Genomic DNA, 25,211 nt, shown 5'->3' on the forward strand with positions numbered 1-25,211 from the left:
AGCTTTCTAAAATATCTAAAAAGCATACCTGTCAAATTTTAGATTAAAAAATAAGGAATATTTTCCTCTGTCCACTTAAAGTTGTCCCACCAGCCCAACGTAGGTTCAGTATCCCTTACATTTTAAGACAGGTTTACCTGTCTTACCTGATTATCATAATCTGAAATGTTGCGGACATTCCTACATATGTCATTCTTTTAATACAGCCAAATTAAAAACACTTTTCCAAATATTTTTTTAAAAGTTAAGATTTCATGTCTTTTTGGCATAAATGCACTCTTTTTTTATAATATATTTTTTATTTATTTAATGGATTTAAAATTGAACAAAGGGTGCACAAATTCTGCAAACTGAATCTTTTGATCACTCCACCCCTGATCAGTTTAGTTAATTTTTAACATTTCTAGTTCAAGCTGTATTTTTTTTTATTTTAAAAGGTTTAATCTGTGTGTTTTATTTCAGAGACGAGTATTTTTAAGCAGCTATCAGAAAAATCTCATCACAGTTTACATGATTAGCCTACCGTTCCCTTTCTTTTAGAAAAATCGCTGTATGTCCAGATATGTTTTAACATCAGCTGCTCCGACAAGCTGCCTGTGGCTTCCCCACACTGACCCTCCTTTGCAAGCTGATTGGCTGTTTCTCCTGAAAAGCCCAATACCCTACTCCTGAAAAGCGGGACTTTCTCCTTGAACCGGCTGCACGATTGGTTAAGAGACACAGAGCAGTCAGCTCCCTGTCTCCTCAATAATATATATATTTTTATTTTAATATAATAAGGGAAATTTACGGGAAAATACTAATACGGGAGGACAGCGGGAAAGAGGAGTAAAATACGGTAGTTTCCCGGCCAAAACGGGAGACTTGACAGGTATGAAAAAGTAGCTAATATGGTAATATGTAGCCATATTCACGTAATTTTACCACATAGGTTCAAATTCGCAGCTCACCGACTGCCACCCCAGAGAGCAGTGATAAAGGAGGGGAATGCACTTATTATTATTGGTACGCCTCTCTCGAATCGATTAATCATGCTGTACTGTTGATGCCTTGCTGTAGTCAATGATTGCCGAAAGCACAGATGCAAAGTTCAGGCAGGCTCTAAAGCGTGTGTACAGTAAATCCTCCACACTGCAGATTCAGCCATGAGCTCTAACACACTCCTCCGCTCAGTCCGGGCGCTTCTGAGATGCACAAGCCGCTCTCCGGCCTCCCCCGTGGGCAGCCCAGCCCGCCGCTTCCTCAGAGCGACCCCAGTCAGGCTTTACTACAACCGAACCGGAGCGGGAGCCGCAGACACTGGCGGGTCAGTGCCGGTGCTCACGGTGGACCTCCGCAGCGACACGGTCACCAAACCCGGTCCCGCGATGCGACGAGCCATGGCCGAAGCGGAGGTGGGGGACGATGTGTTTGGAGAAGACCCCACGGTTAATGGTTAGACATGTCACCCACTTATAACTGTATTCATTACTTCAGCCAAAAGTTTTTTATCTGCTGAAAAAGCGATAACGTTACTGCCCCGCAGCAGCACAGCTCGACCTGTCTTTCAATAAATGTACATACACTCAGCACTCAGTTTAACAATTAGCTAAACAACTACTTAACCATACTCTATAGAGTTAATCATTAACGTTTATACAGTACCAAACTTTGAGACTCATCTTCTCATTTTTCCTACGTTCTAAATGAATACTGAAGTCATCCAATATTGAACTTAAAATACTCTGTAAAGCATTTATGTGGGCTCTCATTTGGGGTGCTGCTAACTGTGGAAAGGTTTGTCTGCATGGGTCTTTATGTTATGGGTTCTAATTGCTTTCTTTTGTAAAAAAAAAACAGCTATCATTTCCCCTATTTTCACTGTTTGTTCGTGTCTGTTTCTTCTAATTTTATTGATTATTGCAATGCATAATAAAAAGGCAGTGTTACAAATGATCTACATGAATTGTGGCTTAAGAATATCTGAGAGAATGTAAGAATATATGTAGGACTTTTTTTATTTGGGAGCTTTTATTTCATTAATATTTTTTTTACTAAGTTTAAAGAAAAATGTTTTTTTTTTTCTGTACTTGCCTACATTTCCTGTGTATTCCAGAAGAGGTCTCCCTTTGTATCTCTGTGTATTTAAAAAAATTTAATGATTGATTGTGGATTAATGGAATTGCCTGCCGGGATAACATGAGTTGACAGAATTTGCCGGGTAACATCAGTTCCCAAACAACAACCCACAAAATATGTATACTGTTAAAATTTGTTCTTAAATACTGTTCTGGTCCCTATCTGAAAACAGGTACTTGCACCTGACTAATGTGAATTTTTTATAATTGTTTAAATATATTTTCTTTCTTTCTGTGTGTATGTGTTTGTAGAACTGCAGAAGATGGCAACTGACATTTTTGGCATGGAGGCAGCTTTGTTCATGCCCTCAGGGACCATGAGCAATCTGATTTCAGGTAAGATGAATGGTGAACAGTGCCAAGAGATTAAGATAAAATTAGTTTCTATTCTTCAATGGTAATAGCATAGTGGGAAAAGGTACAGAGTTAATAATATAGTTTCTTCAGTGGAGCCCTCAGAAAAATCGCGAGACTCGCATTTTCTTTGTAAGCTTTTGAGTATGAGAATGGCAGCATGGTAACCTAAAACATGAATTCTGAAATGTTTTAGATCATAGTCCTTTTGAGGCTGTTGCTTTATATTTAAATTTGTTACACAGCAATTACACATGCAGTGTTTCAGTGTAATACTTTAAAACAACTGTGAAATATGTGTGTAAATGTAAAAGGGAAATATATATTTATGTTAAAGTTGTCAGTGCATGCAATTTTTGAATTGTATTGAAGTCTAACATCAGAACTGAAAACCTTATTTACCCTAGAAATATGTGCGTTGTTACGCCTGAGGGCATGCAAGCTGAGTGCACAGTTTAAATAAACACTGCAAAATGTTTAGTGTCATATTAATGTTAACATATATGTACACAAGGCACATCTTCATATTAAATTAAGACACATTCGGGGACATCACATTAAGAAAACACTATATCATGATACAAATCTGAATTTTGCATAGTGCTGTATGTTAACACCTTTAGGACAGCATTTGGAATGCTTTCTAAAATGGAAAAGTCTCACAGCTCTTTGCATCTTTTTCTCTGTCTCACAGTTATGGTGCACTGCAGGGAAAGAGGGGATGAAATGATATTAGGTGATCTGTCTCACCTGCACATATATGAGCAGGGAGGAAGTGCACAGGTATGGTTTATAACATGCCCATCTTTGCAAGCATTTATTTCATTTACCAGAATTAATTTCGTAATGTTTTTGCAATTTAACTAGCACTGTCCATCACAAGTTCCAATAATTGAGTGAGTTGACTGGACATGTTTTGACATTTACTCATTATTTTAAACCCCAATCCAAAGCTCAATGTTTAAACCAGCTGTCCAGAGAGTTCATTGTGATTTGTTCCCACAAGGCAAACTCTATAGAGCGTGCATTTTCTGATGTATGCCACATTATCTGGGGGTCTGTTCATGATGGGTTGGATGTTGATGAAAGGCACCTGCTCTGATGCGTTTCCCCAGCTTGCCGGCGTACACTCCACTACCGTCACGACTCTGCCTAATGGAACGTTTGATCTGGACCAGCTGGACTCGAAGATTCGTCATGGTTACCCTGATGCTCACTACCCCCGCTCCCGCCTGGTGTGTGTGGAAAACACACACAACATTCTGGGTGGACGTGTGGTCCCACTCCCCTTCCTGCAGGAGGTTAGAGACATACAACAAGGTCCCACTGTGTTAGTCAGAATGACATATTGTTGATTGAAAATGGTTCTATATATGTAGAGATGGACCGATCAGTATTTTTGGGGCTGATCGCTGATGCAGATTTTGGGTGGAACTAGGTGCCAAGTCCTAAACTTTTAGGACTTGGTAATGCATTGTTATGGAGAGCTTATTGAGTTAATGTGCTGTACAACTGTTTCTCAAGATGAAATATACTTTAATTTTTTAATCAACTGCATTAAAAGAAATTCCAGTATAGAACTGCACAACAAAAGAGCTGTGTATCCAACACTTAAAACTCTATTTTGTTAAACATGATTCTTTTAACTTTGGTTTAAAGTATTCTGTAGATAGATAGCAGGATTTTGTGTGGTTATGGTAATAGCTACTGTTTGGACTGAAACAAGTACTCTTAAGAGGGGTACATGATTAATGGTGTTAAAAATCTTTATTCTGTTTACTTATCTAGAGAAATGTCTGCAGATTGCAAATTTTGACTGAAAATTGGCCAATACTGATACAAAGTCAGTCTTTCTCAAGCTAATATTATGAAATTGAGACTATGTAGGTTGTATGACTTATGACTATGACTAGATATATATAAGAAGAGAGTAATGTGTTTTTGTACCATAAAATTATATGTTAAGCTTTGAGGTGTATATAGAAGTGTAAAAGCTGTTGATATTATTACTAGTAGTATTTTGATTGCCTGTAATTTCATTGTGTGTGTGTGTGTGTTAGCTGCGTTCTTTAGCAGATCAGTATGGACTTGCGTTGCACATGGATGGGGCTAGGCTGATGAATGCAGCAGCGGCGCTGGGTGTCCATCCGTCTGTCATACTGAAACACTGTCACTCTGTCAGTGTCTGTCTGTCTAAGGTAGGAGTCTACCCACTGAAAAATGATTTAATCTCAGTTTTTATTAATGTTCTTTTTACATGTAATGCCTATTATAGCATGCAAAATACACTGCCTGGCCAAAACAAATGGCCACCAAAAGAAGAGAGTCACAGACTCTAATATTTAATTGGACCTCCTTTTAGCTTTGATTACGGCACGCATTGACTGTGCCATCGTTTCAATAAGCTTCTGCAATGTCACAAGATTTATTTCAATCCAGTATTGCATTAATTTGTCTGACCCCTGCACAAATCCTTCTCCAGCACATCCCAAAGATTCTCAATTAAGTTCAGGTCTGGACTCTGAACCACTCTTTCACATTTCCAGCCCCATGAATCCTGGCATTGTCATCTTGGAATATACCCGTGTCATCAGGGTAGAAAAAATCCATTGATGGAATAACCTGGTCTATATTCAGTATTTTCCTCATTATTTGAGAACATACTGTTGCTAAACCTAGACCAGACCAACTGCAGCATCAACCCCACATCATTTACTTACTTAAATCCAGATGGTGACTTTTTTTTTGGCCAGGCAGTGTATATTATTTCATATTGTTTATTAACATGGTAGCAAGGGGGGGCAGTAAGTCACTAAAAACTTGTATATTGTGAACAAACATATCAAATATACAGTACAGAGCTATCTCCAGCATGTCAAGAGCTATAATCCAGGTTACTTTAAGGAAAATATCTTTTTTTTTTTACAAAAGTGTATTGAAATGCTTCTGCTGTTAAGATATGAATTCATACACCATATCAAAAGCAGGCTGGATGTAAAACCAAGAAAGAAATGCATAAATAGAGGAATCAGCTCTTACATCAGTTCTCTAACCCAAACAATAGTTTCTTTCTGGACAATATTTACATACAGTAAAACTGTATGGAAAGTTGAAAAAAAAAAACAGTCTGTACTGAAGTATAAACATAGTACTGTATCAAAATAGTCTATTAAAATGTTATGAAGACAGAAATATACTGTACAGCGTGCAGTTACTGACACAAGCAGATGTAAGTGCTAACATCATGCTCTACAAACTATAATGAGACGTTAAGTTTTATTGTTAGAATTACAAATTTACTTAAGCAGTGCCACTTTAACATTTTTTAATTTGTAAATCTTTAAAAAGGGAAACTCCTACGTATCTGGATTACAATAATGCTTAAATGACAACATGGCTTTTGGTGTTTGAAAAAACAAAAACTTGAAAGATGCCATTACATTCACCCCTGCTTACTCATTCACGATACTTTCATGGTTTCTAACACCTAAAGACTAGCAGGTTTTAAGCGCAGCTTCTTATAAATGATACTTTTCTTAAGTGAATTGTCTACACAATAGAGATTTCCTGCATAATGAAGGCAGTTATTGGTTATGTAACCGGTTACAGCATTTTTGCTGTCCATGTAATCAAGCTTCTTTGTTCTACACAATATTGAATCTCAGGGCTGGCAGCAGGCCTGTAATCATGTCCTTCCACCCAGAATTTGAGACTCCCTGCTTTTCTTTCCAGAAGGAGTAAGCTCTGCATTGCTATTCACTTCATTGCTCACATGCAGGGTTGCCTGGCTGAAGTAAACCCAATCATACTTCCCACTTAATGTAATCCAGAGTGTGGGTGTCAAAGAGGATATTTGCATTTTAATTACAGGACTTGTTTGTATCTTGCAGGAAATGAGCCATCTCTTTTGCATAATTTTGACTCTTTCCCTGACACTGAAAGACATGAAATGAAGTACATGAATAGATATTATTAACAGATTGCTTTTGTGTCCCTCAGCACAAGTTAAGAGGGTTGATATGCAAACTCACTTACTGTCCTCTCATGATATTACTCCCTTCATGGTCTACATTCCATTTGAAACAATTGCAATTCAGTGACTGTTCAGTTCTGTCAGTAGATGTCTGGAGACTCACTCTGGATTTAGAAAGTTAGTTTGTTTGGAATGCTCAGTAACTCCACAGTGCATTACTGCTTAAGTCTTACTGTGTTTAGTGGCAAACTTACTTACTTACTTAATGTCCAAAATATGCTTTGGTCTACATCTAGGAGCTGCTTGTTTACTGTACAAAGCTAGAATCAGAAGATCAGAGGACTAGTGTCATGTGACATCTCCTGCTTTGAGTGAAGAGATAAACCAGTTAACAATAAATCACATTATTGTTCACAAATGTTAGAGGGGGAAATACGTATGTGTGAAATTAAAAATTAATAGGAGGCAAATATCACACAATTAAAGTAAAGCACACATTTTGTTAATTATACCCAGCTTTTCTGTTAGAACAGTTGGACTGTGTTGTTTTGGTCCTTTATCTAAAATGGAAACAAATCCTTTAAAGAAAAAGTTTGTGGGTTTTAAGGCCTAATTTCAAACAGGTGTTGTTAACACTTGTGTTGTAAATAAGCTAATATGTAATATACAAGTAATGTTTCAATGCAGGAGGCAGTGAAATAGCATTTCAGATCATTACAGTGAGGCACTATGGATCAGTATTGTTAACAGATGCCAGTTAATCCAAAAGACAGTCCCTGGTATTCTCACTCATCTCGTGATGGGGTGGTATCCCTTCACTTTTTTTTCTTTTTCTCCAGTTTTATTGCTCTCAAAGGCCCAAATATTAAAAAGTAAATTTTTTCTACTACTTTACTGTTCAGAGTAACAAAAACCTTAAGCATAGATAGATACTTTATTGATCCCCGAGGGGAAATTCTTGACATCCAGCAGCAGGTGTGTATAGCACACAAAGTTACAAAAAGATAAAAAAATATAAATCATACATATAAATACAACAAAATAAAAAATAAAATGAAATTATAAAAGTACAGTCTTTAGTGTGTGTGTGTGATGTAAAATGGAGGTAGTGCAGTTGAACACAATAGACAGCGAACACCAAAGCATGAGGCTTTGCTGACTTTATACATAGTAAATACATGTGACTCACAACTGATTTGTGGGTAGGAATACTGATTAACCAGTGACTGGACCTTCCAGAGACAGGCATCTGTACTACTGTACAATCACTGCACTCAGGTCATCTTCTCTTCACTAATTGTAAGACTATCAGCACCAGTTGACTGGAACTCAGTCAGCCACTGTAAAGGGGGTGAAATTTTCTTTTGTAATTTTTCCAATTCGAAGTGGGACTAGAAAGTACTAAGTAAAAAAACATGCTTTAAATCATTTTTAACCAGTGGTCAATACTGTATACAAGACCACCTCAAAAAAGACGTGTTATTATCTTCCCAATTCAACACAAATTCGTATATTGCTAATTAGAACACAAAAATAAAATCCATATTAATTGGACAAATGATTATTAGTTTCTGATTCTGTGTAAGCAGTTGTGTTTCTAAGAGTTCATATGTTATGATGTCTGTGTTTGTTAGGGACTGGGGGCGCCAGTGGGCACCATGCTTGCTGGGTCCAAAGACTTCATTCAGAGAGCAGTGCGTGCTCGGAAAGCACTGGGTGGTGGAATGCGTCAGTCAGGCATTTTGGCTGCAGCCGGTAAGATTGCCCTGTCTGACATGCCTGGTAGACTGGATGAGGACCACAGGAATGCCAGGAGCTTTGCTGAAGGTAATGTAAAAATGATTTAAGCTATTATAGATGGCTAGACTTATAATAATGAATAGCTCGTTTGATATGAGTCATTATGGGTTCTGTTGGATACAGATTGTATCTACTGTAGCAGTTAGAATTTAATATAGAAGTGATCTGATCAGTCATCCAAAAGGGGAGTTTACTGCTGATTTAATTATTTGGAATATGTCAGCGATGTGCATTATCAGAGTAAATGCAAGGGCTGTTACTGGGTGCCAGATGGATACAGTAAACATTCCTCAAGCAGCAGTGTCACATGTCTAACAGTTCCTTTCATAGAGGCTGTGCATTTGACCTATATACAGCTCTGGAAAAAAATAAGAGACCACTTAAAATTTAAGTTGAGTTTTTTATTTATTTTTTTATTTTACCAAATTAAAAACCTCTGGAATAAAACGAGGAAGATGGATGATCACAAGCCATCAAACCAAGCTGAACTGCTTGAATTTTTGCATCAGGAGTGGCAAACATTTATCCAAAAGCAGTGTGTAAGACTGGTGGAGGAGAAAATGCTAAGATGCAAGAAAACTGTAAATAAATATATTAGACAGTGCAGGGATGTTTATACACTGATGCTATTAACTAGAATGCTACAGAAATACTATGGCTTTCAATATAAATATAAAAACGTTTTGGATCTGCTGCTTTAACATAAAACTGCATTTAAAACTGTTATTTATAACACACATACTGTGCAGTAAAAAGAGTTGGTTCCTCTTTGTTGTTCTGAATAAATTTTCACACAAAACCTGACAGTAGAACTAAAGACGTAGAATTATACTCAGATTTTAATGCATTTGTTGTTTATTGATTGTGATAAAACCATACAGAGAGGTTAAATATATGAAAATTCTGCATATAAATAGTCAAACATGTAGTAACATTTCCTGCATGCAGACTATCCCAATATGCATCAGTGTAAAGTCGTTTGTTTTCCTCAGGTGTGTAATAAAAGGCCTCTTGTTTTATTTGCAGCTCTGACACAGTGCGACCCTCCTCTGTACCAGGTGGACTTGGCTGCCATGGAAACGAACATTGTTCGATTCGGTCTGCACGACCCTGGGCCGAGTCCCACTGAGTTCTGTGAGCTGATGGGAACTGTGAGTGAGGCGGAGGTGGATGCTCTGGGTCAGGGAGTGAGTGTCCTGATGTTTCCTCATGTCGGAGGCACTGTGAGAGCTGTGTGGCATCTTGGCATTAGTGAGGAGGACACTCAGCTGGCCATAAAGAAAGCACAATTTGTGGCCCATCAGCGCAGCTTAACATCAGGAAGAGGCAGATGAAGCCACAGGACACATCTCTTCCACCTACTACACTCACTTAAACTAATAACTACAAATCTGACACCTCAGAATCCTTGATTTAGATTGACCAAGGATCTATTTTTTTTAACTATTACAGCCTTTTATTCTAATTTAGTGCCAGCACTATTGCAGTATCATTAAGATTTTGAATAGATTACTATTTTTATACTGAATCTGAAAACAGTGACTCGTTTTTGCACTTTGCACATTTTTTAAACATACAACAATGCTCAAACTTAGTGATGCACCAAAATAAAATTAAACATTTGGCCAAAGGCTGAATACCAAAAGTTGTTTTTTTATTATATTTTGAAGGTTTTTCACAACTGCATAAAGTAAATAAGCTAAGTGTATTTTTGTATTGCATTAAAAAAGGCAACTACAAAACTACAATTTTAAATTATTTATTGTATAATGAACATCCTAGCAGATACATATATACATATATTTCACAGTAGTGGCTCCTTGCTACAAAATTATTCCACCACTGCTTCAGATTTTTATAAAATGTCATAAAATCACAATTACAAACACAGCAGGGGGCTTTTACTTTGAAACAAAGGAAGCAGACAAAGCTGGGCTGTAGCTTTTTAGCCCAGGTTGCAAAAAGTTGAGTTAAAACTGCAGTTCTAACAGACAGGTTCCCAAATATTCAGTGCCTCCTTACTCAAAACTGATACTCCTAAGTTTCATGTTCAGTATACTGTACACAGACAGTACAGATTTTCAGAAGGCATGCACATCTACACATTTTAAAAGCATTGCAGTATAGTTATCTGGTTATTGTGCATCATAAATAAAAGCTAAAAACACATTAAGAGATACAAGTATAACAAATACAAATAACAAACAAATATAATTTTCTTATTGTTTGAGATTTAAAACAAGTAATTCCAATATATGCCCATTACATCAATCAGTTAAGATACCAGAAGCATGTATTTGCAAATAACAGAAAAATAATTCTATCAGATCTCTGAATCTCCAGGCATACATGATTAAGAGATTTTCAACACACTTTAGAAAGCTTTCCTGTTTTTGGAGTAATTGACTTTATCACCAGGGCTTATGTAATAGTGTCCCATAAGTGTGTAACACGCTCATTATAGAGACGGATCGTCATGACGACTAAAATGAGATTGCATTTGCTGTGCTGCAACTCCAGAGGAGGCCAGAACTGTGTGTTAGTCACAGCACATAACTCAGATCCCTCAGATCCTGAGGGCTCGTATCTGCTTTACAACATTGCAGTGAATCTGAGTTAATGATATTTTGTGTACAAATAGCCCATTGAAGTTATTGGATTGTATATTTGGTTTTATTTCTAATTTATCCCCTGACATAAACCTTGCATTTGTGTTAACATTGATGGTCACATCAATAGTTGCCCATGGCAACAACATACCCTTTAATTCTCAACACATGTTAATGTCAGTGCTCTAAAAATAGCTTGTCACAATTACTTCATACATGTTTAAAGCTCACCTGGTGTATTATAGCAATGAGTACCCAGGTACATAATTAGCTCCTCAATAGTGCTGGACTATATTTCTTAATTAAGTTCAATATGATATAATCCCGATGTCTATATAAACAGTATAAAGCCACCGACTGTAGCGTATAGCTCGGCTTGAATGCAGTGAATTGATGGCAGCTCCTGTAATGAACATCAGGTAGTGACAGATTCTGTAAATAATGTGAACCTCGTTGTATCCAAGGCCAGTTTTTTGATAGTCTGATGTTTCTTTATTCGTCTAAAAATAAAGAATTTATAAAATATCCTATAGGTTACTAAGAAGTAAGTATTATCAAAAATTAAATATTTGCCAATATTTTAATTAAAATTTACTTATAAAAGTCCAATTAACATAAAAGTACCTACATGCCCTTTATTATTTGTTGTCTTTTAATTAATACTATCTGGCCTGAGGGCTCCTATTAAAAAGCCTAGAATAGTGGATTAGCTGCAATGCTAACTCTTTTCTGAACAGACTTGAAACTTGATTTTTGATAACAGAATAATGTCACTGTACTGGTTAGATTGAGTAGGCCCTCTCACAGAGTATGAATTTAGACATAAAAAAAAAAAAGTACGGTACGATTTTGTGCAATGGAACCTTCACATAGAATCTGATGTTTTTCACCTTCTGTGCTCTGTAAATGAGGCAAGACACTTCACAGCATAATATCTCAAATGTCCACTCTTTCAGTTCATCCATATGCGTTCTGCTCCTTTTTCTGCACTTAATTTCCTCTTCCACCCAAGTTCTCATTAGCGAGGAAAGCTCTAGGTCAAGGTCCTTTGTGGAACATGGACAGAAAAGGATGCACCTAGACACAGTGTTGAACACCGTATAAGCTTTTCTCTTTTTCTCTTATCCATAAAAAAATGGACATTGTATAATGTATTCCAAGTATATTCCAAGAACTCACATTTGTCAACTGAAGAAAGCATTTTTTGTGTGTTATATATTACTTAAACACAAAGCACGCAGTTACTGGAGAAGTGGCCTACAATGAATTGAAACTGAAGAGACTGATGAAATTCTTACCTAACTGGATCACTGGATCACTGTCACAAAATCAAGAGGATGTGTAACCATGCATTTAAAAAGAAATTATGTATGTGACTTTTTAGATTATTGCTAGTAAAAATTTAATCCCAGTTGTCTTTAAAAATTGAAACTATTGAAATTCAGTATTAAGGAGAAAATAGAATGCATTTCAATTTGTTCTTTAAAGTATAAATAATATGTATGTGATTTGATTGGAACAAAAATTGCTCAGGTACAGGTTTACACCCCAACTTAAACCTTGTAATTTCTTCACAAATGTATGGAACTGGTCTATTTTTACAGCTCTGGTTTGGTTATACAAAATGTTTTTTTTTTTTTCCCAATAAAAAGACAACGGTTTTTGAGGTTAAGTGTATGTCACTCTCTTTTAGGAAGTTCACTCTCATTATTTAAATTATTTTAAACCTTTAATAGATGCCAAACTGTATTTAAATCCTTCTTATCTGACCTCTATTTAAACAAACGAGCAAAGTGCAGCAAAAATAATACTGTCAGTGAATAGAGATTTGTTTACGACCATCAGTCTTAAAGACTGCTCTCTCCCATAATAAAAAAATAATTAGGTAATAATAACAGACATTATACATTTGATCAATATTCAGGACAAACATTACCTCATATAGAATAACTGGTATTGCGTTTAAAAAGTACTTACTTAGTAAAAGAAATAATGTACAATGTGTGCTAACACAAGTACGTGCACTTTTTAACTTGGCAAACACACACAGAGAAATTACCTCATATAATAACAGTGCTTTGAACTGGAGAAATATGTCTCCTATATGGGGGCCACAGTCTCCTGGTACTGGATTAATTGGGCCATCCTGGCAGAAATCAGCAGGAGAAAACCTGTTATCACTTCCAGAATAAAGGACAGCCAGGCCATGCCCATTGACCAGCCGAACGACGTGTGAACCAGAGCCATCTGCTCCGGCCCCATCCTCCTCTCTGTCATCTCCAGAGCCTGCTGGGAATACGTGATGTACAGACTTACACCAGAGAGTGTAAGAAGACCTAAAAAAAAAAACAGACAATATTCCAGTTTGTACAGAAATAATTTGTCCATATTTTACAATATACAATGGGGCCAAAACCTGCCTTGGAATTTACAATTAACTACCTGAAGTGACGAGGTAAAAACATTCATATTTGTTAATGTAAAACAATAATTATGCCCAAACATTAGCATAAACTGTCCAAGTGCACATTACTGTATATATCATCTACAGACAAAAGTACTGGGACACCTTCTCATTCACTGTTTCTACTGACATCAAGAGTATTAAAAATTGTTTATTCTGCTTTTATTTGAGTAACTGTCTTTACTTGCTTTCTACTAGACTTTCTACCTGGACAATCATCATCCCACCTCTCCACTCCAACTTCCCAGTTAATCTCCGACCACAGCAAATTAACTATAGGTGTAAAAAATGATAATTGGGGCATTACATTTTTGAGTCGTTAAGCAAATGTTAAATATTAATGGTACATAATACAGTTGCAAGAAAAAGTATGTGAACCCTTTGGGATTACTTGGATTTCTGCATAAATTGGTCATTAAATGTGTTCTGATTTTTATCTAAGTCACAACAATAGACAAACACAGTCTGCTTAAACTAATACCACACAAAAAAAATATATGTTTGCATGGTTTTATTGAACACAACATGTTAACATTCACAGTGCAGGGTGGAAAAAGTATGTGAACCTTTGGATTTAAGAACTGGTTGACCCTCCTTTGGCAGCAATAACCTCAACCAAACATTCAGAACACATTTAATGACCAATTTATGCAAAAATCCAAGTAATCCCAAAGGGTTCACATACTTTTTTGCAACTGTATACAATTTAGTTTAATGTTAAACAATGCAGAAGAGTCCTGTGAACTTCAGACACATTTCATCTGTTGAAGGACACTGTGCTGATTCAGATATGTGGTGTTGCATCTGATTTAGATGACTATAACTCACTTTTTACAGCCCTTCTTGCCCACATGGCTGCCCAGATAAATCTTTCACACTCTTTCAGGTCCACCTTATTATGTTTTCAAGTTGACTCAAACAATGCAAGCATTAGCCAAAAAAACAGATCTAAATCTTATTTTATGCAACGCCAATGTGCCAGTCGTAAACATCGACATGCTTTATAACAGCACTCAACAGATGAACTACCAGATCCTACAGGTAAGAGGTGAACCACGGAACTCGCCAAGCAGATTTCAGAGCACCTTCCTCAGCCTACCCTGCACAGACCTACTACAACCTGCTGAATTAGAGCAGAGCTTATATTTCACCATTACTACAGAACCCTCTGATGAGCTGAGTCTCAGACAGCAGGCAACACAACCAATTCACCATTACAGCGGCTCTCTGTGGAACTGCAGCAGCGGAACTACATCTACTTAAACTCAGACCAAATGAGACTGGATCTTCACACCAGCCATAAACTTAAGAGGCAATAAAGACTGAAATGAACGTAACGTTCTAATTAGCAAAAGTAGCAATAACACAAGACTGAAACAGACAGGACGAATTCAGAAATTAAGAACAGCAGTTTGTTCAGCTAAAAAGATCAGGATTATCAACCTGACTTACATTACCAATCAATTAATCAATCAACTTTTATTTTTACTCTGGAATACTGTGAGGGTAACCCTCATTTTCAGTGCAGCCGAGGATTTCAAGATAAAGAGACTGAAAAGCAAAATAACAATAAATAAGATTTAACTAAAAAGAGACAAAACAACAATAAACAAACAGAATTAAAGCATTAAAAATAAACCACAAATTAAGATTTAAGAAGGAGGAAAACAAGAGTTTAATAAAGTACAGGATAAGTGGACAAGCTAAAATTTAAAGCAGTTAAATTATTGTCATATTAAGAATAAAATAAAATGGTAGACAGGCAAAAAGTAAAATAGAAAATGACCTAAATACATACATTTAAGGAACACTTGATAGCTACAGAGATGTTTAACGTTGTTTAGATCAAATTAAAAAGGTCTAAAACAGCTCATTCTTTATAAACGCAAGTAAAAATATCTACCTGTTAAAAATTATAGCTTTGAAGTCTCTGAGACCTTTGGATTAAAATGATTGCTGAGCGTGACTGAAATAAAATCCCTGTGGTGAAGCTTTCTCTCGTTTCGTCCACTCTTTTCTGCTCTGGCAATCAATTTTGTCCTAACATTTCAAGAACAATAGACAAACCTTCAGAATCATGCACGTGGTGCGTGCTCCTCTCATATCAGGTCAGTGGGAGATGGAAACCTGGGCTTTATGGTCACTGAGAGTGGTCTATTGTGTGTTTAGCCTTTGCGATAGGGATCTGCTTTCATTAGTTAGCTTACAAAGCTGGCCTTTCTCAAATTTAAAGAGGGAAACTCATATCTAAATTTTTACGACATTTGAATTTTACAGTTCTGTCATGAAGAATGGACCAATAGAAATGTTCCAATATCATAAAATCTTTTTAGACTGACTTTTATTAAAAGTTAAAGTTTTGTGGGTTCGATACCTGGATTTGAGAGCTGCCAGTGTTGGGCATGCCCAGGCTTCGGAGCATGGGCATAGCTAGCCCTTTTCAGGGGTGCTCAATAAGCCATGTAGCCCCAGCCCGCAAAATCGAAAGTTGAAAGTTGGGATTTTGTTGCTTTTATAACGGAATTTTGTCTCTGGTAAACTGTTTAAATTCAAGAAAGTAGATTGCTGAACAGAATTTTAAGAAGGAAAATACTCCCCTTCCTGTTCAATCGGTACAAAGGTACTTGTTTTGTCTGTTTTGAAGATATAAGGTTTTTGTACAACAGTGATGTAAATGATTTGTGTTGAATTACCACAGCAAACATTAAAGCCTAACATGTTAAATTAGCCTCAAATGAAATCAGTGCTGAATGCAGAGGTGAAGTAATGTAGTTGACGTCAGGAAACAGAGTGACCCAGAGAAAAGCAGACGCTAAGAATTTAACAGTTCATTTACATTCCATGTTGGACAGTGTTAAACGCATCCCATGTGCTCCTCATTACCGCTGAGATACGTGTAAAGCATTATTTACTGGCTGCTCCTTACATTTCAAGACAAGGAGACCTTTATGTGTGTCATATGCTTTGAGTGCCAATTGAGAGGACACTAAACCTCAGGCTTTAAAATGCTGACTGTATCTCTGTAGAACTGAGGACGTGACATCTTTTCCTACACATTTCTCCACTGTATAGTAATGGCCTTTCTGAATAACGAGCCTGGTAAGAAGCAGAAATATGGATTTTACTGTAAAAAAAACAACTAACTTTTCCCTTACAATTTCCCTTAAAATCCAGCAAGACGTGTGGTACTTAAGAGGCTTAGGCTGTACCAACAAACAATCTGAGGTTATTAACTATAATTGAAGTGCAGAGGTATTTATTAATTTAGTTTGAGTGTGGGTACTAGATGATAACTAACAACACATGGATACAGTGAGAGGAAATGTGCAGATAGTTAAGTTTGTATGCAATACACTGTTAAAATGACAATATTCTTGAGAGACTTTTAGAGGTTCTTTAGTCTAAAACAGTGGAGGAACCTTTTAAACGTTTAACATCCTTACCAAGCAAAAAAGTTTTTTTCTTTCTACAGACCTGCAGTTTTTTCTATTATACACTTCTATGAAAATATGAAATAACAATTTGTGCTAAAACACAAATCACAAATACAAAATATTAATAATAAACTGCATGTTTTAGTGATACAAAATTATATGTTTACCTATGTTTTTACCAAAAATGGACACTGTGTCAGGAGTGATTTACAGAATAATACTAAAAAGGCTGAAACACAGTGACCTATATTGGATTTTATTAGCTAAGCATTCCTCTGCTGATTGGTAGAGAGATGGTACAATCAGGTCGATCAGTTACACACATTTTAAATAAGATATAATGATTTAAATAAGTTGAGCGGAAGTTAAAGGGTTACTGCGTTTTAAGGAACCTTCAGGTAAACAATTTCCTTCTAACAATCTTTTTAATAAAAGTTCCTCAAAGCACCTTAAGATGTTCATCCACAGTTTCAAACTAAAGAACCCCACAGAGTTCCTCAAGTACTTATACTATTAACAGTAGGTTGTCTCCAATCCTGCTCCTGTAGAGCTACTTTCCCATAGACCTCAGATCCAAGCCCAATCACCCCCACCTGATTCAAATAATGAGTTCAGGGGTCCTTAATTAGCCTAATGAGTGTGTTTTAGATTTGGGTTAAAATAAAATCTGGCAGGAAGGTAGCTCTCCAAGAGCTGCATGTTAGATTAGCATTAATATGCTGATTATAGAACATTATAGAAAAATGTTCATGTTCACACTTCCCATCCTCTCTTTTATCCCTCCTCTTTTGTAAGTCTGATAGAACCGCAGCTGAGGAAAATGTAATAAAGCCATTCATTTCTCCCACAGGTATTAAACGCTAATTTGCTGTAATAACATCAGTCCCAAAACTCTTAACAAAATTAATCCTAGTGAGTAACATTTATAAGGCTGCAAATTTCCTATCCGCCTTTCTTTTCTTCAGCAGATAAAAGCCCAATCAATACTCATTAAAAGATGTTACAAATTGCAATCGCAAAACACGTCATTCTGCTGTTATTACACAACCATTACCTTCAAATTACCAGTAGATGGGAAACCAAAACACTGATGCTTTGTTGCTAGACGAACATGGACAGACATACTGAAGGGATGAGACTTACTGCAGAGGAGAAAATAGGAGGCAGCACCCATGAGGAGAGCTCTACTCCGGGCCAGAGAGCTGACCAGACCACATATTCCTCCAAACACTAACAGCACCAGACTCAGAGGCAGCAGAATGGCAATCACATTATGCATGTCTGCATGAAAGAAGGTGAATTACAACAGATTACTTTGGACTGCAAACACAACCATGCAGTTATGTTCATTGAGATATGCAGAGCAGAACACACACTGTTGAAGGTTTCAGATGGTCTAAGCTGGTCTTCGATTGTCAAGACGGTTAAAAAGATGGTCATTCAGTGATAGTGATAGAAAATCATCTGGATAAACTGTTTAACCAGTTCTTGACTCGTGGACCATAGTGGTCAGGTTTTTTATGATGGTAAATCAGCCTGGTTAATGAGGGTCTTGTTGGGTTACCAGCTAAATCAGTGTTTCTCATGCTGCCTTTATATGAAGATTGAAAGCTGACATAAATATGCAAATCTGCAATTTGTATATTTGTATAACATTTAGCTAACTTTTGATGAACTTAAATATTTGATGGCTTAATTAATCAATGAAAATTTTAATTTTAAAATGCTGTTGAAAAAACACATTGTGGCAAAATTTTCCTTTAGATATTTTTTTTCAGATAAAAAGATAGCTTTGCAAGATAAAAACATTTAAATCCACAAATTAAAATCTATATGATTCAAAACCCTGAAATTAAATTTTTACAGGTCACAGGTGAAACATCTGGTTGATTATGGCCACTAAAATGTATTGGTCTGAATTTTTATTATTTATTCTATACACATTTATTTATATATTATTTATTTATCATATATTTAGCCATTTATTTTAGCTTCAAATATTTATGTCATCCTTTAAGCTTCATACCTTTCAATTATGTCAAAAATATTGTATTTACAAGATGTGGGCACTTAAATGCCACCACAAACTCAAATGTACCTGTGGGAAGATGGTAGATGTTTACAACCACCATCTACACATGAAATATACACCAAGCTACTGTTCATATTGTGCTATTTGCTAGTGTTTTGCAGTAATTTTAAAACAAAAAGACAGAAGCAAATAAAAAATATATATATTTTTAGGGTAACTTTTTGTTTGGTCCTGATGGCAGACTGTCCTGCATGTTTATTGCCTGTCCTACCTCCCAACATACCTGATTCAACTAATTACTTAATTAACAAGTCATTTTACAGTTTCTCATGTGTGAAACCACTAAAATGTGCAGAGCAGTGTGCCTCGAGGATCAGGACTGAGAAACACTGAGTTATACCATCAAATGAAATTAACAAAAATACCCACAGCTAAGCCTTTCAGGCTATTTTTTCAACAGGGCTCACAAGAAAACATGTTTTGAAAGCATTTCTGTTCTACTTCAAATCTGTGTGATTTAAGCATCATAAAAGACTGACGTACTTACTCTGCATGTGTATTTCCGAGTCTGAAAGGCTGGGAGGGGGCTCTGAAAAGGGCTGTACATCTACAATAAAAGACAGCAGATTTATTATCCACAAGAAAAGAGAGAGGGTTATGGGTTATGGCATATTTCTTTAGCTCCTGGAAGACACAGCACTTGAATACTGTCAGAGAGATGTGTAACAAGCAGGGAACAAGTAACAAAAGGCATCCCTGCTGACAAATCCAGCTTAAGACCAGCTTCTCCTGGCAGCTGGTTTCAGATGGCCTATCTTTGATGGTCAAGTTGGTTGAAAAGCTACTCATTCAGGACAAAACATACTATATTCATATAGTCAAGTTTTTTTGCAGTTCTTGATCAGCATAGCATTCAAAAGGGTGAGTTTTATGGTTTAGCTGGAATGATTAATGTAACCAAGCTAAGCAGTTATTTAGACCATAGCATCAATAGGTCAATAGGGGTGGGACAATATATTGATACCTCAATATATTGTATTGTTTTCGTTTGCAATACTTTATCAATGTAGTGTCAAATATTGATATTAGATATTTTCCTTTAATATATTTTTTGTTCGATTTTTTTTTTCTGTAAGCTTATGTCTGTAGCGCAATTGTATTCTACCTAGACATTTTAGCATTGAAAAAAATTACACTCTTGGAAGAGCTGCAGTCAGTGTATATGTGTTAAAGAGACAGGAGCAAGCTAAGCTAGGCACTTTGTTGTGTCATTATTTCATACTGGTTGTGAAACTGACACTGATAAATAATAATAAATCCATAAATCCTAGTATTTTCTTTTTTAGAAGTTTTTATCCTCTTCAGTAACACAGACAAGATAATTGTCTTGCGACATATGAAGTATTGCAGAATCACAGTATTGTGATATCATAGTTATCGTGAGCAACATATAATGAGATTCCACTTTAACATGATAAAAATCAATCATATACTGAAACAATGTACATTGTTCAAGTCAAGAGCTGGATAACCAGACAGTTTTTTAAAGCATATAGTATGTTTTTCTTTGGATGATCAGCTTTACAACCCTTGACCCTCAAATATCAGCTTGAACTGACTGAGCAGGGTCAGCATAACCAATTTAACCAAGCTCTGGTAGTGAAGGTAGTCAACCAACAGCAACAGCTAGTGCATCAAACTTAAATAACAGCATACCCTATGCTGATTAATCAACTTAACCACATTCAGCTGACCAGTTTTTTTCAGTATGAATAACATTACACCACTCCATAGAAAAATAGGCAAAATAATAAAAACAGCAGATACATCATCAGACCATGTTCAGTCTACAGTTCAGCAGATATTTTACAGGTTTATACATATTAAAACATACCATCACTGACGCCCCACAGTCCAGAATGCAGGTGGTTGTTGTCTGTGTGGTTTGAGCGCTTGTCCTCTATAATATACCAGTACTCGGTTCCTATTGCGAGCGCCAGAAAGCAGAAGCTGAGGATCCCAGTAACTCCAGCGCTGATCACCACAGACCCGAACCCAACTTTCATATCGAGCCGAGTCTCTTCTCTCTTCTCTGTTACTAAAGCAGAACGACGCAAAGCGAGCCGCACAGCAAACTTCCTCCAGCAGCTCAAACACACACACACACAAACACACACAGCTCCAGCCTAAAGCACGCAGTGCCGTGAATAAATCAGACCTCGCGCTTTTACACCATTATTACTGCACTGACTGAACAACACGGGCACGCTCACATCTACCAACACCACCAACACGCGCGCGCGCTCTCTGACACACACGTCAGTAAACTCGGCAACAGCCACTGTAGAAGCTATGAGATTATAATTCAAACTAGAAAAGGTAAAGTTCGTGAACGAACTTTAAGTTGGCTTGGAAAAGAACGCTAATAACGTTAAAAAGTTAAAATGGTTGCTAAGCTTTTTCCGTCTGAAGAGTGTGAAGAGTCATTGATATGCTGTTAACGCTAAATGCTAAAAACGCTGACATCTAAAAACATTTGGTTAAACGCTGAAATCTAAAAACATTTGGTTAAACGCTGAAATCTAAAAATGTTTGATTAAACACTGAAATCTAAAAACGTTTGGTTAAACGATGAAATCTAAAAACATTTGGTTAAACGCTGAAATCTAAAAACGTTTGATTAAACGCTGACATCTAAAAACGTTTGGTTAAACGCTGAAATCTAAAAACGCTTGTTTAAATGCTGAAATCGTAAAACTTTTGGTTAAAGTTTTGATTGCTAATGTGTTGCTAGGCGGTTGCTATCATTTCTGAAAAGATTGCTAAGCTGTTGCTAGGCAATTGCTAATGTTTTCCAGGTGGTTGCTAAGCTGTTGCTAACTTGTTGCTAGGCAATTGCTAACATATAACAGGTGATTGCTTAGGTGTTGCTAGGTGGTTGCTAGGGTGTTGCTAGGTTGTTGCTATCATTTCTAAAGTGGTTGCTAAGTGGTTGCTAGGCAGTTGCTATCGTTTTCCTAGTGGTTGTTAAGGTGTTGCTAAGTGGTTGCTAGGCAGTTGCTATCATTTCTAAAGTGGTTGCTAGGCAGTTGCTAACGTTTTCCCAATGGTTGTTAAGGTGTTGCTAAGTGGTTGCTAGGCAGTTGCTTTCGTTTCTAAAGTGGTTGCTAAGTGGTTGCTAGGCAGTTGCTAACATTTTCCAGGTGGTTGCTAGGCAGTTGCTAAGTGGTTGCTAGGCAGTTGCTAACGTTTTCCAAGTGGTTGCTAGGCAGTTGCTAAGTGGTTGCTAGGCAGTTGCTGACATTTTCCAGGTGGTTGCTAAGTGGTTGCTAGGTAGTTGCTAACATATTCCAGGTGGTTGCTAGGCAGCTGCTAAGTGGTTGCTAGGCAGTTGCTAACGTTTTCCAAGTGGTTGCTAGGCAGTTGCTAAGTGGTTGCTAGGCAGTTGCTAACGTTTTCCAGGTGGTTGCTAAGTGGTTGCTAGGCAGTTGCTAACGTTTTCCAGGTGGTTGCTAGGCAGTTGCTAAGTGGTTGCTAGGCAGTTGCTAACGTTTTCCAGGTGGTTGCTCAGCGGTTGCTAGGCAGTTGCTAACGTTTTCCAGGTGGTTGCTAAGTGGTTGCTAGGCAGTTGCTAACGTATTCCAGGTGGTTGCTAGGCAGTTGCTAAGTGGTTGCTAGGCAGTTGCTAACGTTTTCCAAGTGGTTGCTAGGCAGTTGCTAAGTGGTTGCTAGGCAGTTGCTAATGTTTTCCAGGTGGTTGCTCAGTGGTTGCTAGGCAGTTGCTAACGTTTTCCAGGTGGTTGCTAAGTGGTTGCTAGGCAGTTGCTAACATATTCCAGGTGGTTGCTAGGCAGTTGCTAAGTGGTTGCTAGGCAGTTGCTAACGTTTTCCAGGTGGTTGCTCAGTGGTTGCTAGGCAGTTGCTAACGTTTTCCAGGTGGTTGCTAAGTGATTGCTAGGCAGTTGCTAACGTATTCCAGGTGGTTGCTAGGCAGTTGCTAAGTGGTTGCTAGGCAGTTGCTAACGTTTTCCAGGTGGTTGCTCAGTGGTTGCTAAGCAGTTATTAGGTGGTTGCTAAGCCCTGGCTGGGGTGCCGGGGTGTCCAAACTTTTGACTGATAGCTGCTCCATACAGCAGCTCCTCCATACACTCACAGTACTGGAGGAGCAGGGGAGAGAAGGGGTTCCGTGCGCAGAGCTGCTCGTGTGTGAGTTAGAACTCTGGGCCCCCCATTCATTTCTATGGGAAAACTTCGTACGTGGTTGCTAGGCAGCTGCTAAGTGGTTGCTAGGCAGTTGCTAACGTTTTCCAAGTGGTTGCTAGGCAGTTGCTAAGTGGTTGCTAGGCAGTTGCTAACGTTTTCCAGGTGGTTGCTAAGTGGTTGCTAGGCAGTTGCTAACGTTTTCCAGGTGGTTGCTGGGCAGTTGCTAAGTGGTTGCTAGGCAGTTGCTAACGTTTTCCAGGTGGTTGCTCAGCGGTTGCTAGGCAGTTGCTAACGTTTTCCAGGTGGTTGCTAAGTGGTTGCTAGGCAGTTGCTAACGTATTCCAGGTGGTTGCTAGGCAGTTGCTAAGTGGTTGCTAGGCAGTTGCTAACGTTTTCCAAGTGGTTGCTAGGCAGTTGCTAAGTGGTTGCTAGGCAGTTGCTAATGTTTTCCAGGTGGTTGCTCAGTGGTTGCTAGGCAGTTGCTAACGTTTTCCAGGTGGTTGCTAAGTGGTTGCTAGGCAGTTGCTAACGTATTCCAGGTGGTTGCTAGGCAGTTGCTAAGTGGTTGCTAGGCAGTTGCTAACGTTTTCCAGGTGGTTGCTCAGTGGTTGCTAGGCAGTTGCTAACGTTTTCCAGGTGGTTGCTAAGTGATTGCTAGGCAGTTGCTAACGTATTCCAGGTGGTTGCTAGGCAGTTGCTAAGTGGTTGCTAGGCAGTTGCTAACGTTTTCCAGGTGGTTGCTCAGTGGTTGCTAAGCAGTTATTAGCTGGTTGCTAAGCCCTGGCTGGGGTGCCGGGGTGTCCAAACTTTTGACTGATAGCTGCTCCATACAGCAGCTCCTCCATACACTCACAGTACTGGAGGAGCAGGGGAGAGAAGGGGTTCCGTGCGCAGAGCTGCTCGTGTGTGAGTTAGAACTCTGGGCCCCCCATTCATTTCTATGGGAAAACTTCGTACGACATTTGTACGAAAACCGTACGACATATCGTCAAAATGTTAAAATTTTCGGAAAGAACACGGTAAGTTCTATAGACCGTCCGATTTTTGTCTTTGTATGTCAAAAATTGTTACCTACACAGTCGTTCAAAGTTGTCCCCCATTCATTTCCTATGGGAAAAAAAAGCGTACGTTTACGAAGTTTTTACGAAAACCGTACGATGTATCGCTTAAAAAAGCACAAGCAACCTATTCGGGTATAGGTCCTACGATACTGCAAAATTTCGTGGTTCTACGTCAAAAGCCCTAGGAGGAGATAGTGATTAAATTTTGCGAATAGAATAATAATAATAAGTAGAATAAGATTACGAAGAACAGTAAGTTGGCTTTTCCAAGCCAACTTAACTATATAATCATATTTAATGTAAATAACGTTGAATACAAACACATAAATTAAACACAATAAAAAAGTTTAATAGGGATAAAAATGACTTAACGATACCATTAAGGAATAGCACACCTCCGTTCTCCCACAGCGTTCCAAGATCCAGAAATTTTGTCCAAACATCTTTGAGAATGGGTGACACGGGCAAATTTGCCCCGATAAATTGCCTTTTCCACCGTTATCTAGGCTCAAAGTAGCTCCACACCTCCTTGCTAGAATTCAAAGAGCCCTGACATTTAAAACGAGGCATTTATACCCTAAAAAAGTGCACAAGAAGCTTATTACATACCACAGTTTACATTCCATAACGCTTGCTTCCGCTCCGTGCGCCACCATCACGGTACTGATAATGACAGACATATATACATTCAGTCCGCATAGACTGCCTCCTGGCGCCGGCTGCTACGCTAGGAGGGAAGCTATGCGGATCTATGTATATATGTCTATATACAGTAATGGCGGTGCTCGGAGCTGAAGCCAACCTTTTAGGATGTAAACAGTCTTTTTTAGTAAGCTTCTAGTGCACTTAAGTTATTATAGCCTCGTTTCCAATGTCAGGGCTCTCCGGATTCTAGCAAGGAAGTGTGGAGCTACTTTGAGCTGGATAACGGTGGAAAAAGTGATTTATCAGGGCAAATTTTGCCGTGTCACCCAGTCTGAATGGTGTTTGGACAAACTGTTAAGATTTCTGGATTTCAGAACGCTGCAGGAGAACGAAGGTGTGCAATTCAACTTTATGTTTTACTACACCAAAAGTCCATTTTTCACCGACATTCTTCATTCTTTAAATCATTAGTTGATTTACCCTTTTTTTACCAGGGTACAAAATGAAATATTTGTACAA

The 25,211-nt window shown here is 37.8% G+C and overlaps 2 protein-coding genes across 2 annotated transcripts; one reads left to right on the top strand and one right to left on the bottom strand.

Moving 5' to 3' along the window:
• The first annotated feature begins 1,061 nt into the window (after positions 1 to 1,061).
• On the top strand, positions 1,062 to 12,525 carry tha1 (threonine aldolase 1). Its single transcript, XM_022669011.2, has 7 exons — positions 1,062 to 1,434; positions 2,370 to 2,453; positions 3,166 to 3,254; positions 3,587 to 3,772; positions 4,532 to 4,669; positions 8,079 to 8,271; positions 9,271 to 12,525. The coding sequence occupies exons 1-7, from the start codon at positions 1,146 to 1,148 to the stop codon at positions 9,576 to 9,578; spliced, it is 1,287 nt and encodes a 428-aa protein (XP_022524732.2). The 5' UTR covers positions 1,062 to 1,145; the 3' UTR covers positions 9,579 to 12,525.
• tmem235b (transmembrane protein 235b) lies at positions 9,988 to 21,135 on the bottom strand. Its single transcript, XM_007259293.4, has 4 exons — positions 20,678 to 21,135; positions 19,331 to 19,390; positions 17,895 to 18,032; positions 9,988 to 13,189 (listed from the first exon to the last, which is right to left on the bottom strand). The coding sequence occupies exons 1-4, from the start codon at positions 20,847 to 20,849 to the stop codon at positions 12,954 to 12,956; spliced, it is 606 nt and encodes a 201-aa protein (XP_007259355.2). The 5' UTR covers positions 20,850 to 21,135; the 3' UTR covers positions 9,988 to 12,953.
• Between the last annotated feature and the right edge of the window lie 4,076 nt (positions 21,136 to 25,211).

This window comes from Astyanax mexicanus, chromosome 15 (genome assembly GCF_023375975.1).
Source record: "Astyanax mexicanus isolate ESR-SI-001 chromosome 15, AstMex3_surface, whole genome shotgun sequence".
NCBI classification, from domain to species: Eukaryota; Metazoa; Chordata; class Actinopteri; order Characiformes; family Acestrorhamphidae; genus Astyanax; species Astyanax mexicanus.

What these genes read in the sequence shown, in the direction of transcription:
- tha1 (XM_022669011.2), top strand. Translation starts at nt 1,146, where the DNA reads ATGAGCTCTAACACACTCCTCCGCTCAGTCCGGGCGCTTCTGAGATGC. An exon ending in AGAAGACCCCACGGTTAATG is followed by an intron (nt 1,435 to 2,369) that starts GTTAGACATGTC and finishes ATGTGTTTGTAG; the next exon opens with AACTGCAGAAGATGGCAACT. An exon ending in AGCAGGGAGGAAGTGCACAG is followed by an intron (nt 3,255 to 3,586) that starts GTATGGTTTATA and finishes GCGTTTCCCCAG; the next exon opens with CTTGCCGGCGTACACTCCAC.
- tmem235b (XM_007259293.4), bottom strand. Translation starts at nt 20,849, where the DNA reads ATGAAAGTTGGGTTCGGGTCTGTGGTGATCAGCGCTGGAGTTACTGGG. An exon ending in CTCGGAAATACACATGCAGA is followed by an intron (nt 18,033 to 19,330) that starts GTAAGTACGTCA and finishes TCTTTCATGCAG; the next exon opens with ACATGCATAATGTGATTGCC. An exon ending in CTCCTATTTTCTCCTCTGCA is followed by an intron (nt 13,190 to 17,894) that starts GTAAGTCTCATC and finishes TTTTTTTTTTAG; the next exon opens with GTCTTCTTACACTCTCTGGT.